Genomic DNA, 15,833 nt, shown 5'->3' with positions numbered 1-15,833 from the left:
CATGTCCAGGGACATACGTGATCACAAACCCTGCTATCGCAAGGAATAACAATTTAGCTAGCCGTGGGCTCTCTTACCCTGTAAATTTTGGGGTAGTCAAAAACCCGAATACGTCATTACATGTACCAGGGTTCCAACTGAGGACACATCTTTTCTTTCAATAGTAACAACAAAAACTGTGTAGGAATATTTTATTTAGTACTGAGGCACTTCAGGTAAAAGAGTAGTGTCATAAGAAAAAAAAATCAGTCATTTTCAGTGTTGTTATAACTTGCTTATTTTTGATATGTATGTACATTTAAATATCACTGTATTATGTTCAACATGTCGACTGAATTAATTTTTCAGGGCACAATTCCCAGATTACTAGAAGGGAAAATGTTGGTGAGTACGGTTTTGTGATTTTTTGCAATTTTGTTTTGTTCTTTGTAGGGAAACTCTTTCTCAACTTATTTTCCTTCCCATATAATTGTTATTAATTACACTTGTTTTCTTTCGACAGTCCTATATCAGATGTACAAATGTAGACTATGTATCACAGAGGTAAGCAAAGTATTTTAATTAGGCAAGTAACAAAATTGGCCATAACAAAAGGAGACCTCTGATGTAAAGTTTTGCTTGAGACCTCTCTCAAAAGTTCCTTTTAACCTATCCGGTCAGGCAGTTGGTGTAGTAAAGAATGATGCTCTTGTAACTGTACATTCTGCCTGATTGCTCCAGCTCTTTGTGTTGCATTATACACGCATCTAGACTTCTATAACCATGCAAAAAAAATATGTAGAGAATTCCCAAGGTATTCTCAAAATTCTAAAACTACCCAAGGTACTACAGGTACTTCAGTTGCTATCAAAAATTGCAGTTTCTTGTAGGAGTATCTGTATTGTGAAATTTGTCTTTGATTTCAGGGAAGAACCATTTTATGATATCCAACTGAATGTCAAAGGAAAGAAAGACAGTAAGTAAAATAACTCCTCCATGAAGATTTGTACAGTGTTTTGACTGTATTTTTGCTACTCTGCATGTGGAGTGTTAGTAAGTGCTTGTATGATTAATGGATAAATATTCACCCTAAATGGCCTGACTGTGGGCCTGTTACCATTTTTTCCTTCAAAGTACAACAGTTACTAGACATTTTCCTGAGCTTTTGCTCCTTGGTTTGTTCTTATAATTTTCATCCCAAAACGTTGTTGCCAAAATTAATTCCAGTCTGAACATAAACATGAAACATACACTGTTGTGACTCAGGCTATTAGGTAGAAAACAGCTGATTATAAATTGTTTGTCTGAGACATTACACCTTTTGAGCTGGTAATTGTTTTGTTTTTCCAATTCAGACCATGTGATGTTCTCCAGGAAATACACCTGTTATCTTTTCGTAAATTGCATGCACAATGCGCGTTGATGGATGTGCATATAGTAGGATGACATGAAACAGTTGTCTGGGGTAGCATCTTGTGGTCTAAAATGGGAAGACAAAACATACAATTTAACAGGTCTCTAGGGTACCTTGATGTTACAGCTTTCTGTTACTGTTTTGCAGTTTATGAGTCTTTTAAAGAGTATATTGCTGTGGAAACATTAGATGGTGACAATAAGTATGATGCAGGGGAATATGGTCTTCAGGTTAGTGTCAAATTGTTCTTGTTACTTCATAGTATGGGTATAATTCTTTATCAAGTTGTCTGATGAGGATTTTATTACAGTCACTAAGGGCGCTTTCTAAAGTTATTTGTGGCTGGCCAGACTGGTCAATTTTTGAAAATTATCCAAAAACTCATCTCCTTTGTGCACACCATTTGGGAATAAACTGATCTGGCTGGAAAGTAAAATAGTGAAATTGTCTTTATGACTGCACTGGTCTGGCTAGTCAGTTCTGATGGTAAGTGCCCTAAATCAGAATCTTTAGTCCTGTTATTTTTTTGTGACTTAGCAAATGGCCCTATAGTAACATTCTGTCCAAGATTACAGTTAAATGCATATTTGACAACCTTTTACTCTAGCAATCAGGAGGAATCTTTTAAAATTTCAAGTTTTTGTCTTTATCATTGTTTACTGATGTCAATACTAAATTGCCTGGTGAGATTGGTAGACACCTGACAAACAAATCCAGTTGAGTTTTCAAGTTGAGTTTGATATCCAATAGATCAATACTGTAAGAATTAAAATGATGCTTCTTTTCAATTCATTGCAAAGTTTAGAAAGGTTTCTTCCTCTTTATAATATTGTCAAAGATGTTGTGGTTACACTGTGTTACTATACATTTTTGTATTCGTTTTGTTCTCATACTAGGAAGCGAAGAAGGGTGTAATTTTTGCTAAATTTCCTCCAGTCCTTCATCTTCAGTTGATGAGATTTCAGTATGATCCCATGACAGACACAAATGTTAAAATAAATGACAGGTTTGTTTGCGTTAAGATTTGTAAATAGGTATTAACATTGAATGACTGTCCACTTTCCTTTTAAGACAAAGCTCCATTTAGACCCGGGGGGGATGCTTGTCGTAAAATTCAATAAAATTAAACTCCAAAGGGAGGCCAATGTAGGTGTGACTCAGTAAGGGTTTTTTGGTTTTTGACCCCTAAAAGAGACCATACTAAAAGAGATATCTAAATAAGAGCGAGACTGTTTTTTATTGTGCTAAAGATGTTAACATAGAATGCGTTCTGTGTAGACAGTGTCACAGCATTTTTTGTAAATTTCTTTATGCACAGCCCTACGTGATACCTGAATGGGCAAATATAGTGACTTTCCGTCCCAAATACCCTAAGTGAGACCATGAGCGATGAGCATCCCTGTCACTTGTATATGGGAGTCTCCCCTCGGCATTAAGCATTGTAATTCATAACCCATGCCTAGACAACAAGATACACCTCAGTTTTCTGAGGTTAAGTAGAGTGACTGAGTATAAGTAAATGAGTATGCATAAAAACCTGCCATTTGAATACAGAAGATTAAGGCTGTTCATATGGCACCGGATGAACTTTTGATCGGTGAAAAATTGCTGTGTTTGAGTTTGCTGTTGACATGGTACCACATAAACTGCACAAGAATTCAAATGCCTATCCATTCAAAGTTAATAATAATTTTATTATAATAGATCAGCTGAGTATAAAAAAAACAGCTGGTATAAACCTATGTGCAGTAATAAAATTTTTCACGACTGAAAAAGTAGCGCATAGTAAAAACGCGGAAAGACTAATATATACAATAGAAAAAGTACACGTTAAAAAAAAAAATAAATAAATAAATAAATAAATGAATAAGTAAATAAAATGAATTAATCTACAACCTACATTTATTCTGTGTTTTGTCTTGTTCTTGCAAATACTTAAATGTTTTTCCTTTAAAAGATCCTAAAATTAGGCCATCAGCCCGTAATTGATCCTTTGCTCCAGTGAATTTAAAAGTAAACTGGCCAATAGTGGATTTTACTTTAGGCAGATCGGATCTCAAGGTCATATATAATTTATGACGTCGCGAAGGACAATGTTGATTGTTAACAATTTTGAACTCTAGCTAACGCATATATCTTATCCTACTAGACAGCGTTAAGAGTCCTAGTTTGTCTATCATAGTTTGTGAACAAGTCAGGTAGTTTGCCCTTAAGATAGTCCTCATAGACTTGTTTTATAATCGTCTTAAAAAATCAGCGTTTTTGATGGAGCAGGATCCTTATATAATGGTAATACAACCGTAATCTAAAACAGGTAAAATTGTCGCTTTGTAAATCTTCAAAAGGGTAGTTGTATCCAGAAAGGACAAAATCCTATGCAGCAGCTTAACTTTAGGGTAGACTCTGGAGGCGACATAAGATATGTCAGATATGTGACTGTTCCACGACAACGATTCGTCTACTATCACACCGAGGTACTTAAAGGATCTCTTCTGCTCTAGAATCGAATCACCGTAAGGTATACGCACATCTCTGGCCGTTTTTACGGCTCTGTGTGATGGAATAACCATTGACACTGTCTCTTTCGTGTTACCAAGAAGACCGTTATTAGAGAACCACTGGTTAAAGCTTTTGAGATCCTCATTAATTCTGTACTCGGCCTCGCCAACGACTTTGGAACCGATTCGAATGTGGGTATCGTCTGCGAATAACGCAACATCAGAATTGTGAAATGCTTTAGATATGTTGTTTATATGAATTTTAAACAAAGTTGGACCCAGGACCGACCCTTGGGGGACTCCAAACGGGAGATGTCGAAGCTTAGAAGCGGATCTCTACATACAACAAATTGAGATCCGCCTAACAGGTAGCTATTAAACCACTGAGGAGCGTTCCCTTTAATACCATAAGATTCAAGTTTGGCAAGCAGTATATCATGCCTGATGACATCAAACGCTTTTCTTAAGTCTAGAAAAACGCAAACAGACTTTAGACCATCGTCGACGGCAAACTTCCAAGAGTCTACTACTTGGAGCAGTGCCACTGTCGTTGAAGAAAACTTGGAGTAGGCGAATTGATGCTGTTCTATGAGACCGACCTCGTGTGCAAAATGTCGCTAGTCGGTGTTAAAAGTTCCGTGAGAAGAGAGTGAAAACAGTGAACAAACCTCTGTGAATGAAGCGTCTGGCCAAACTTTGCATCCGGTCGAAAATTTGTCTGATGCCCTGTAAACGTAGCCTTACTGCACACAACTTTGCAGGGACATCAAAAAACGGTAAAAGCTTATCAAAAATGATGAATAAATAGTATTCTTGAAGAATTCAATGCATAAGTTTGCTCTATATTTTTGTAGCAATTTGCACCTGATACTTAATGTCTGTCACAGTGATGATTCCCTTTGTTTTATATTCACAGATAAGTCACTGTGTTTTGCGAGGTGTGTTTTGTTGAAAAAGTTTTGTCATCCTTGTTAAAATTTCAGATGTGAATTTATGGAGAAGCTCAATTTAAATCAATTTCTTCAAGACCCTGCAGATCATTTAGGACATTATACATTACATGCTGTTCTTGTACATAGTGGTAAGTGCAGAGCATCTTTTATTGTGGGAAAAAAAAGACCAAAAAAAAAAACGAAAAAAAAAACAAATTAAATCAGTTGCTGCATGTCTGCATGTTACCTTATAGTTTTCACTGTTCCTTTATAATGAGGAAATATAATATGTCCGAAGGATTTCCAGAATTTCTCACTTCATACAAAATTTATTGACGTTTAATTTTACTTTAAACAAGTGCTATGCAACTATACCACTTAATTCACACTACACTATGCCAATACACCGTAATAATGCATGTAAGCCTGTTAACCCAACCTGGACAGAGTGTAGGTATAAATTTTAACAGTTGAGGGTTGATTATCACATTTACGGTAAGGTACGTTTTTTTTACATCTACCTTGGAACTGAAGTGTACAACTGCACGTGATTTTTTGGGGTTGCAACTGTTGATTATTGATGCAATTTTTGGTCTTCAAAAACTACATCTTTTTCTTGTGAACTCTCGTCCTTTGCGTCACTGACAGACGTTTGCTGAGTGAAAGTTGTCTTTTGTTGTGATTCTGCTAACATGGCGTAAATCTTCGTTTTGGAGCATGTCACTTGGCAAGTTTCTCTGGTAGGGCCTCCTAGTATAATTCTGGCCTGGTTGTTCACGGATCTTGCCCCATACCATGCATAAAAGTCGTCATTCTTCTGTCTTAATTACATGTACCACTACAAACTAGATCAAAGTTCATTTAACAATAATTTGCTGTAATGATAATGTGCTGTGTCTTCTCAATAACAGGAGATAATCATGGTGGACATTATGTGGTCTACGTTAACCCGAAGGGTGATGGAAGGGTAAGCCGCTGACTTATGTATCTTTATTATTCCTTGTCTTGTTCAAAAACATCAACAACAGCATAACAATGTACAGTATGTATATGTGGAACAATAGCAGAGGTAAAGATAATAGTTGAAATTGTAGAGATTATTTAGAATTTTAAATGTTGTAATGCTGATAGGAGTATCAACATTGACATTTTCATTGAGTAGTTAGTACTGCATTGTTGTTAAGAAACTGTGCTCTAGTCTCCAGTTTTCTTTTCTTTTTTCTTGGAGAGGCGGGGGATGGGGATAGTGCTTATTGTTAAGGTGTGATCCTCTCCAGTTCTTTTTCTGGGAATTCTCAGCCATGTCTCAGCAGCAATCCCGCAATAGCAATAGCAATCCCACTTAGAGACGTAACACTTTCCGCAAGACAACAGCAGTAGTAGGATGACGGGCCTGTGCTGCTGCTCCACAAGACACCTGCCGGACGCGACACCTTCGCTGTTTGCTCAAGTCCCGTTTACGTCGTTGGAGTAAACTTCAATATTCCACATTCTCTCATTAAAAAATGAGGTTGCGCTTTAAGGTTTCCACGAACCAGTTGGTTTATCGTGCCACCATCACTAGACAGACTGCTAACCAAAGCTCAGCGAGTTCCATCTACCCTCATCAAGGTAGTCTATACCGCGCCAGACTCCAACCTGGCATTTTCCTTTTTTGGTAGAGGGGGACCCATGTCCATTTACCATATCTTCGCGGGCAATCGTAACCCTGACTGAGCTTTTTTAGGGGTGCTGTTAATACAGGCGTATGCTCCGTTTAAGTAAATACAGTAAGTGCCATATTTCTGATATAGTCATGTTTTCAAATTTTAGTGGTGCAAATTTGATGACGATGTTGTATCATTGGTAAGTGAGTAGTAGGGTGAATTTACTGCCCTTTCATGAGTGTGTCAATCTTTTTATGATTCCTCTCTCACATACAGTACCTCAGAAGATCGTTTTTCTCTCTTTTGCTGCTTTGGCGATGTTGATCTCTAATCTTACACTCGTTACGCTTATTTTCACGTCCCTTATTTATGGGTGCGCTTGTATTGTCGTATTCTTCTATTATAAAAATGCAAAGAAAAATTGTAGGGAATCCCTTCTATAAGAATTTCTGAGTGAGTGACACCTCGCGAGCTCAACTACGGTGGCAACAAGAACTTTATAAAGATATGAGCAAAAGAACAGATCTGCACGTGAATTATACTAGGCCGCTTGTGCAAAGACGTTTTTGAGCGACGCACGTCAACCGGAAGTAAGCCTTTTTCTCTTTCAACATGCCTTGACGCTACAGATTTGTATTGCTTAGTGTTTTTTACTCTTACAGAGACGATTTGCCCAAACATTTGATCAAAATCACAGCTCACGATTGCCAAAAGTTCACTTCCGGCAGTTGACGTTCATCACTCTAAAACTATTTGGCACATTTCTTTGAAGTCTACTTCACGACTACGACGTGAAACGCAACGTTTTATGAAGGACCTAAGCACACAACTGGATGACGAGTTTTCCTTTCTCTTTTTTGATCATGGATACTGTCCTCAACATCCATCCCCCGGAGGATTCGTTCACTTGTAACAAATTGAGTGGGGCTAAATAACCGGACATTAATAGAATTATGTGCAAATTCATATTTAGTGACGTTTTCACTGCTGTATTCGTCGTGGTTGTCTGCATCTGTAGGTTGGAATGTAATAATAACAATGATACTGAAATTAATTTTCGTTTCATTATATCAGGCTACCAAAAAAGAAGCAATTGACAATAACTTTGGAGGATATGAGGTACAGTATACAGCAAATATATACTGACAGTTGTCTCGGAGTTGGTTATGATTATAAAATTAAAAGGTACAAGGATGGTGCGCAACTCCATTAGGATTTGCTCCACGTCATCACCCCGGCCATCACTCTATCTTATTGCCACTTTTCAGTACCAAAATGACGCAGTTTTCAGCGATATTTAAAATTCTATTTCAGACAGAACGAGCATCTTTATCTGTTACTATCTGATCAATGTATTGTTATTTTGCAGGATGACATAACTGTAAAACACTGTACAAATGCGTACATGTTAGTTTACATCAGAGACAGTGAAATGAGTAAGTATCACAGCATATTATACCAGTAATCAGTAGAAATTTTTTACAGTTTTTTTTGTTTTTGCGTGACAACTAATGCCAGTGGAAGTACATGTAGCTAGCGACAAGCTGCATGTAGGCTACAAGTTGAAGAGAGAAAGGGAACTTTCTTCAGTTCTATTTTCAGCATCATCAAGGGCCGCAATGTGTATTTTTTCGGTCACCGGTCGTTTCGATGTAAGTCGTAATCTTTCGCCCGATTTAATAGCGCGGAAAGAAGGACGACCTCTCCCGAATTCGTCACTCGCGCTGCCGCTTCGTGGCCTAAAAAGCCTGGGCTCGCCCTGCTCTCTTTGACTCGTGAGGTCCTGTGGCAAGTCTAATTCAGTCGAGGTGTAAATAGTTTCACGTACTTGGCTTAGAGAACGAGGAATGTTTTTCTTGTTCACGTGCAAACTATGCGTGATGCGATCGAAATTGTTGTACAGTTTCACTGTTTGAGTTCGTATCGAAACGACCGGTTTGCATTGATTCAATTCACGCTCTTTGACGTCTGTAACGAGAAAAATCTTAGCGTATGTAGTGCTTTGACACTGCACGACGCCACTTTGCCTACTGGAAATCAGAGAGTGAGAATATTCTCAGGTCTAGTCATGACTTGTGGCCTGTTTGGTAACGTTCACATAAAAAGGAGGAACCTTAAGCATCGACGACGAAAGAGACGGCGACAGCGAACTGCACCGTGAAAAGACTGGATCGTGAACGTCGTTCACGGCGGGAAAATTCGAGATTTAAGCGCTCGCTTGCTGTGGACGACGAGTTTTCCATGTAAACAAAGGAAATGCGAATGAGCGAAGTACTCAAAAATGTCTTTTCACGGTCTGCCCTAAACGTTCCATAGCGCTTTGCCTGTGTTCCTCTCGAGCTGCTCCTTCTTCCTTTTCTTTTTTCTCGTCTTCGGAGCTTTTTTCGTCGGCCAACTTAATTTTCCTGTCAATTATTTCTTTGAGAGCTTGGACTAGTTCGGTCTCTAATTCGCAAGTGTTTCCAGTGGCATTTTCCTCTTGGCCTATTTTCGCTTTATGCTTGGTAATCAGCAAGGTCGGCAGTCTGTTTCTCATGAATCTTTTATTGGCTTTGATTTCCGTATGATCAAGGCCACTCAGGTTTACAGCTATCTGGTTCCATACATCCCTCCTTTCCTTGCTTTTATACGGATGTTGATAGCCAGGGTTCCATATCATAAACACTTCTCGGCATAACACCAAATCATGTTTGTCTGACTATTCCACCTCCTTTACAAAGAAAAATAAAACCAACGGTTTCTAATGTTTGGCGACAAATCACTACAGTTCTTAAAGAAAAAAAGGGCAGAACAAGTTGATTTTGCACCTTTTTGACCTGTAAACCTTTTTGCTTCGCGAAAAGCTGGAAAACACAAACAAGAAAGTTTTGATGCGACTCGCTGGTGCTTGTTTGCGAAGACCTATATCAATCGATTTTCTGGTGTTTTAAGTACAAAAATACAAAGAAAATATACGTTGAAACTCGAATACGCAGTTGATATGAAATTTCTTTCAGGAAAGTGGATTTAAGGGGTAAAAATACGAGTAAATTTACTCACGTTCACTGCTGGACGCCAAACCACGGGTTTTCACGTTCTCAACAGCATCTGGACGACGAGCCGTGCGTGTGCAGTAGCGTTCAACTCGCCTCGGCCACTTCCGGTAGGTCGCCGTCGTCCCATTCGTCGTCAATGCTTAAGGACCCTAGTGAAGGGAGTGAACAAATCAGGTTTAATATGGACAGCTATTTAAGTTGGCAAGGCTCGGTAAAAAAGTGAACTCTTCGATGGGAAACGCCCTTATTATTACTTACAAAACTGATTTCGAACCCAAAACACAAACCTGGCTTCTACCTGTCATAAGTCAGAATTATGTGAATAGTATAACTGAGGCTTGGCTTTGAAGGGATAGAGAGAATGAAAGAAACGGTGCCAATTTCATCCCTCGCACGCATCCCGGCAATGTATGAATTATAATAACGGTGTGTTGGTGTGAGATATACCTTTGGACACGTTTAAGGTTGATTCTGGTTTTCATTTGCTCGTTACGATCACTACTGCCTTAGACTACGAGCAGTCTCTCTTTTTTCTTGGTCCGTCGAGCAAAATGCCCGAGACACGCAAATGAGCACGCGCGTGACTGAAGGCGCGAGACGGGAGAGGCTCTTTTTTCTTGTAGGGCTGCCGCCCTCGTTTCTCGTGTCTCGCGCGCGTGCACTCCCCTCACTAAATTTGAAGAAAAAGAGAGACTGCTCGCAGTCTACTACTGCCTCACCGAATAATTACGACCAAATCGTCGGTACTGACTATGTGAAAACCACTCTTGAAATAGACTGAAGTGAATTCCATCTCAGCGATCGTCGTCGGAGTCGCCGCTGTGATCGCTACTATCTCTGAAAAAGCAATAACGATCTGACTAGTCGTAGTGTTTATATGAAAACCGGCCTTGAAAGTGTGTCGCAGACATCACTTTTATCCGGCCGTGAAGAGTTGTTTTTATATAAGCGCGGTCGCTGAACTTTCCGAGTTTAAGGGAACGTCAGTAATGGAACCGGCTAATGTATTTGTACGCGTAATTTATGTTTCTCTTATTTTATGGTACATTTACAGGGGATATTTTAGAGGATGTAGATGAGAGTTTAATTCCTGAGACACTTGTACAGAGATTACAGGAGGAAAAGTAAGAAACTTAACGTAACTTTAATTACCCATTTCTGTGCTCTAAGCTACGTTATCTACGTGAGGTCTGGGCACAACCATTTATACAAAACTGAGTTTCATTTGTGTGTGAACGAAAACACATTTTCAAACTGTATTAAGGTATCATCCACCCTCAAACGCCCTCCTCACGTTGATCGGCGCTAGCGCTTTTGCTTTCAATAAATGCCCCATAAACCGTACATTTTCTGAAAGCTTAATAGTTCCAGGTTGCTGCTTATTCCTTTTTAAGAATCAAAATATTAACGCGATTCAAAAATGAGAAGCTTCTTGTGAAAGTGGTTGTCACGGTGAATTTAAGTCCTGGCCAGCCAAAAGTAAACGGAATAAGCCAATTACGATCGCATTCGCTTCCTAACGCGTTTGACAAAAAAACCGTGTCTTAGATTTTTGTCTAGTGCGTTTGTTCTTTTGTTATAAGCATTTGAAGTTAAAGATAGCAAATCATTAGCACTACCTGTGAAAAAATACTCTAACTCGAAAACGAAAAAAGAAATCAAAATTCGAAGAGACGATTTTTTAGGAAAATTATATGACTGCCGGTATGCTGGCCAAATTTCAGCCAAATTGGTTCACGGGTTGCCGACTTGGAGTTCAAAACGTACCTTCAACCACAGGTAGCCCAAGCTCGAAATATGAGCATCGGCGAGCATCGGCATTGTTGCGTAACATTCAAAATATAAGGATTTGTATGGCAAAAAAACCTATCGTTTCTGTAACCTACGAAAATTAAAGGATTTCAATAAAAAAACAGCTTACCTTACTTAAAATGTGTTACGTCTCTCCTGTGTGGTACACGGGCCGATTTATGGGTTTTTATGTAAACGGTGAGCAGATCGCGGCGGAAGAGAGAGCTAATCAAGTATGACAGGACTTGTCGACGATCAATTAAAATAATTAGCATAGGAAAAACTTTTGCGCTCCACAAGTCTGCACTGAAAAAAACTTTTTTTCCTGGAATTTTTTTTAAAAGAAAGCTCTTGACGAGCGTTATGTTAGGTTCTGAAAATTGCAAATTTCGAAAAATGATAATTTTTTAACCTTGGATGATACCTTTAGCGATACAGGTGCAAGAGCTTCTCTGGTGTGCGCTTAATACACTTGCCCTCTACACACCGGTTCTTTTTACAGAAAAGATGGGAGGAATAGTTTCAGACTCATTGACGCTTGTGTCAACTATGTACAGGGTGTCCGTCTCATGAGTAGTCCCTGGTAAGAGGCAGGGAAAAAGTTACAGGCTCTTCCCTTCTCTCTTCCTGCCGTTTTTCTCTCGCTCGCTTTTCGCTGTTCGCGCGCTTTTTTTCGGTCATCTGCACCGACCGAGAGCCCAGCACGGACTAACTTAATACAGGTTTCATTGTAATTGTTTTTGGCTGGGGGTTGGTTTTCAGGAGACTTGAAGCACAAAGAAGAAAGGAAAGGCAAGAGGCGCACTTGTACATGACTGTAGACGTAAGTTGAATGCTGTTTGTATTTACAAGTATATTTCTGGCTTTTGCTCCCTTATGTATTTCTTTTTGAGAGAGTATGAAAATCGCAGTTAATCATAGGAGTTTATTCACCGGCTCAAAAGTTAGAACTATTTTTGACCAGTAAGAGGGAAGGATTTTTGAAAGTTACAATGTATATTGGTAGTTAAGTATTTCTCCTACCATAATTATGAGGTTTAAATTGTTAGACATATATTTGAAGCTGATTTTACATCCGTGGCTTCTTAGGGCATTCTTGTGTTGCGAGTGAATAGAAAGCATTAATTTGTACTTAATTTAATGGGTTTAACTCTTTCGTGGTAGGTTAGGTTTTTCGAGTCACATGCGTGCGTTCGTCAAAACAGCCACCAAAATCCTTCAAGTAAACCACGGACAGTTTCTAGTATTATTTATTTGGCGTTCCTTCAAGTCCTTTTTATTGCGGTTTTTATCAGGTTGTCACCGAAGACCAGTTTGCTGGACACCAAGGATCTGATCTCTTTGACGTGGAGAAAACCAAACCAAAGTTAGTTTTTACTGATGATAAATTAAGGTGTTTCAGAACAAGCATGGTTAAAGCTCGCACAATGACAGTGGTCACGAAAAATGCATTTTAATTGCTAAGGTAACGTGCAGGACTTGTTCTGCTGTTTCACCACGATTCACCCCAGAAGCAGAGTTAAGTGGCAAGGGGCTCGTTTCTTAAAATTTCCGATGATTAACGGACCCGGCGGAGAGCTGTTGTTGTTTTCACCAGCTCGCTAGACAACAACGATCCTCAACAATTTTTCTCTCTGTATTGGCTCTGCTGGATCACGTGCTGCTGCTGTTTTTGGTCAATTCTGTGTTTAAGTCATTACTTTGTGCCTTTACCCATACACGAAATGCTCCTGTAGAGTTATGAAGAGGATATCAAACAAGTTTTATCACTTACCACTAAACATAATATGTTTTGGTAGTTTTGCTGGCGTAGTATTAAAACGTAGAAAAAAATGGCGCATGGTTTTCAAGTTTCCATCCATGCCCATTCCTGCCATCCGTAGCAATGATATGAAGCAGTTTCAATGCCTAATGTAGTCTTGGATAATGAAACTGGACCATTGTAATCTAAATGTTGCACATACACGTTGTGGCCTTTCAAAAAGAGTTATAGCAAACAGCGTAACGTAGCCCTTTCGACCTTTCTGTCGGATTGAGTGGACCTGTGGTTCCTTCTGTCCACGCCCGCGAATAAGTCGGATATGCGTTTAAGAGTTCTTCACCTTATTTTCATTTGAGTTGCTTTAAATCAGTGAGGAAGTTATAGCTTTCCTGTCCTATGAAACTGTCCACCATTAATATGTGTTGCCCCTATCGACTAGCTAGAGATATTTAGGGGGTACTTATTCTTCTTCTGTGATTATTATATTAAAGCTGTTTTGTTGAATAATTGATCACTCATGACTGTGTACCTCCTCTGGGCTCTCTAGGAATTGCCCTTCCAAATGTAACCAGTTTGGTAGGTTTTTTCAAATGTTCTTTTTTACGGTTTGTAGGAGTTTCAAAGTTCTAAAATCAAAGAAACTTAACGAAGTATTGGATATCCTGGCCGAGGGTTTGGTGAGAAAAAAAAATTATTGTGTACTATATTTCCACACAAGTTGTCGAGGAAATGGGAGGTGATGATGTGTTTTTGTTGTTCTTACTGGTAGGGCTATCCAGTTAATCAAATCAGGCCGTGGCCTCTTCAGCCACGAAGTAATGGTACAACAAGACCCAGCTTATTAGACATAGAAGCTAACTTCGACAAGACTGTAAGTTCATTTGAGATGCCTTAAGATACACTTTTTGGATTAAGAATTTCTTTTATTAATAACCTGGTTTTAAAACTCAAAGAAACACACTAAGTAGGATAATCAAACGTTCCTGTTTGTAATACAAACGTCTGTATTAAATAAGGCTGTTCGTGCATTCCTTGTGACATCGCATGCCCTCATCCGAGGAGTTTTTTTGGCTTTTGATATTCCTTAGAACTGAGTTACCTTCTCCACATGAGTAGTAAACTATGAATTTTTGTTCGTTCCTAAGATTTCTTTTATTTCCTTTTTAGCTGGGGCAGATTGTTGACGGCTCTCAGTGGTTTCTCTTCGTAGAAACTGTTGATCCTGGTAAGGCTGTGATTCAAAGAAACGATTCTGATTGCCTGAAAGAAACCAATCTGAATGATTTTATTTACCATTTCAACTAATGAAAACATACACTGATTCAGTCTTTTCCTTGTATTTCACTTGTTTGCTATACTTGCTCGCTACATTTTAAGATTTTGAAATGCCAAACAAAATGGTAATGTAATTTTAAAAACTATAACAGTCTATTCGTGCTGGTGTATAGTACTTAACTGACATTCAATCTAACTTCAGTGTTTTTTTTGTCTTTATAGAGGATGGTAAAGTAGGCTTACCAATGTTCGACAAGCAAAGTGAGTCTATAATGCTAAGCTTTGACGGGGTGGAATTGATTTAGAAAGAAGCTATACACTTGAATCTTTACAAGCTACTACATCCATACGAGCACCGTGCTCTTATTATTTCCCTTTGCTAATAGGCAGGTCACCTTTCATGACCCTACAATTCAAAATTCTGCAAAAATCGCAAATGTTGACCAATATTAAAGACCATCCCTGTATTTCACTCCAGTGAGCGTAAGCAATAAAAGACGGTAAAGACGGCAATATACATTAAGTTACTGTATTTTGTTACCCTCACGCCTTTGATCACATGAATGCGGGAAAGGTCTGTAGCCCTGCTCTCACTGATCTTGAAATTCTGCTCGTTTGTGTGGTCGTAATAACGTGGAGGTCGTGTAAACAAGGAGATCGAAATGAAGGGCTGCACTGTACAGAGAAATAAACAGCTTTAGATGCAAGTACGTGATCACTGAATGGCAGCACAAGATGTTATATGGTAAAAAGCAAGAAGTTTAATTGGACCTCTCCTTACCGCAGACACTTCTCTATTACAGCCAGTTTTCATAGTTCGAAAAATACTCAACTTGATACTATCCTTACTTCTTAAGGACACCTCTGTGATTAGGACACTTAGCTATACCCCTTTGGTGTCTGTATTAATGAGGTTTGACGTAACTTTACGTGTCTCTGTGACCTACTATGTTAGTAAGGGTAAGTAAGTAACGTTTCTCATTACAGCTCAGCTTTGTTTTTTTGCTACAGATGACGTGTTGTTATTCTTCAAACACTACGATCCGAAACAGAAAACTCTAGCTTGTGTGGGGCATTTATACACTCCTTTATCTACGAAGTTTGGTAAGCTAAAGAAACTGAAGTGTGATAATCTCGTGATGTTGTGGTTCGTGTTGTTTAGCTAGACTTTTTTGTCCTGTCATGCACCAAAAGCCAGTGACGCCGGAATGTTTTCACGTGCAGTTTTAACAAATCTTTGCGTCCAGAGCAGATTGTTAGCAAGGTGTACTGTTATTGAGGAGTCTTTGATATCAATTTGTTAGATTTCTCAGTCCTTTTGGAGTGCTTGGGTGTATTGTCATTTGTAATAGGCTTAGGCTATTTCCACACTAGGCAGTCTAAAGTCGCGAACTTCAGCGTCTTCAGCTTTCCTCCACAGGTTAACTATCGTAAATGGATATTTTTCAGTTATGGTCTCCAGAGTAAATCATAATATCACTTCAGTATCGTTAATCTTATG

The 15,833-nt window shown here is 38.8% G+C and overlaps 1 protein-coding gene across 1 annotated transcript in view; it reads left to right on the top strand.

The window, feature by feature from the left end:
* LOC140942343 (ubiquitin carboxyl-terminal hydrolase 7-like) overlaps positions 1 to 15,833 on the top strand; it is a 38,434-nt gene that overhangs the window by 13,913 nt on the left and 8,688 nt on the right. Inside the window, exons 12-29 of the mRNA XM_073391299.1 lie at positions 349 to 384; positions 503 to 543; positions 906 to 955; positions 1,541 to 1,623; positions 2,290 to 2,399; positions 4,875 to 4,972; positions 5,735 to 5,790; positions 6,636 to 6,668; positions 7,544 to 7,588; positions 7,839 to 7,905; positions 10,559 to 10,628; positions 12,058 to 12,118; positions 12,591 to 12,661; positions 13,671 to 13,734; positions 13,827 to 13,928; positions 14,225 to 14,282; positions 14,555 to 14,593; positions 15,344 to 15,436. Of these exons, the coding sequence (XP_073247400.1) occupies positions 349 to 384; positions 503 to 543; positions 906 to 955; positions 1,541 to 1,623; positions 2,290 to 2,399; positions 4,875 to 4,972; positions 5,735 to 5,790; positions 6,636 to 6,668; positions 7,544 to 7,588; positions 7,839 to 7,905; positions 10,559 to 10,628; positions 12,058 to 12,118; positions 12,591 to 12,661; positions 13,671 to 13,734; positions 13,827 to 13,928; positions 14,225 to 14,282; positions 14,555 to 14,593; positions 15,344 to 15,436 (1,177 nt within the window). The remainder of the gene's footprint in view (positions 1 to 348; positions 385 to 502; positions 544 to 905; positions 956 to 1,540; positions 1,624 to 2,289; positions 2,400 to 4,874; positions 4,973 to 5,734; positions 5,791 to 6,635; positions 6,669 to 7,543; positions 7,589 to 7,838; positions 7,906 to 10,558; positions 10,629 to 12,057; positions 12,119 to 12,590; positions 12,662 to 13,670; positions 13,735 to 13,826; positions 13,929 to 14,224; positions 14,283 to 14,554; positions 14,594 to 15,343; positions 15,437 to 15,833) is intronic.

The sequence above is a fragment of the Porites lutea genome, chromosome 6 (genome assembly GCF_958299795.1).
Source record: "Porites lutea chromosome 6, jaPorLute2.1, whole genome shotgun sequence".
Lineage (NCBI taxonomy): Eukaryota > Metazoa > Cnidaria > Anthozoa > Scleractinia > Poritidae > Porites > Porites lutea.
The sequence above is the reverse complement of the archived record's forward strand: the minus strand, read 5'-3'. Positions and strand labels throughout refer to the sequence as shown.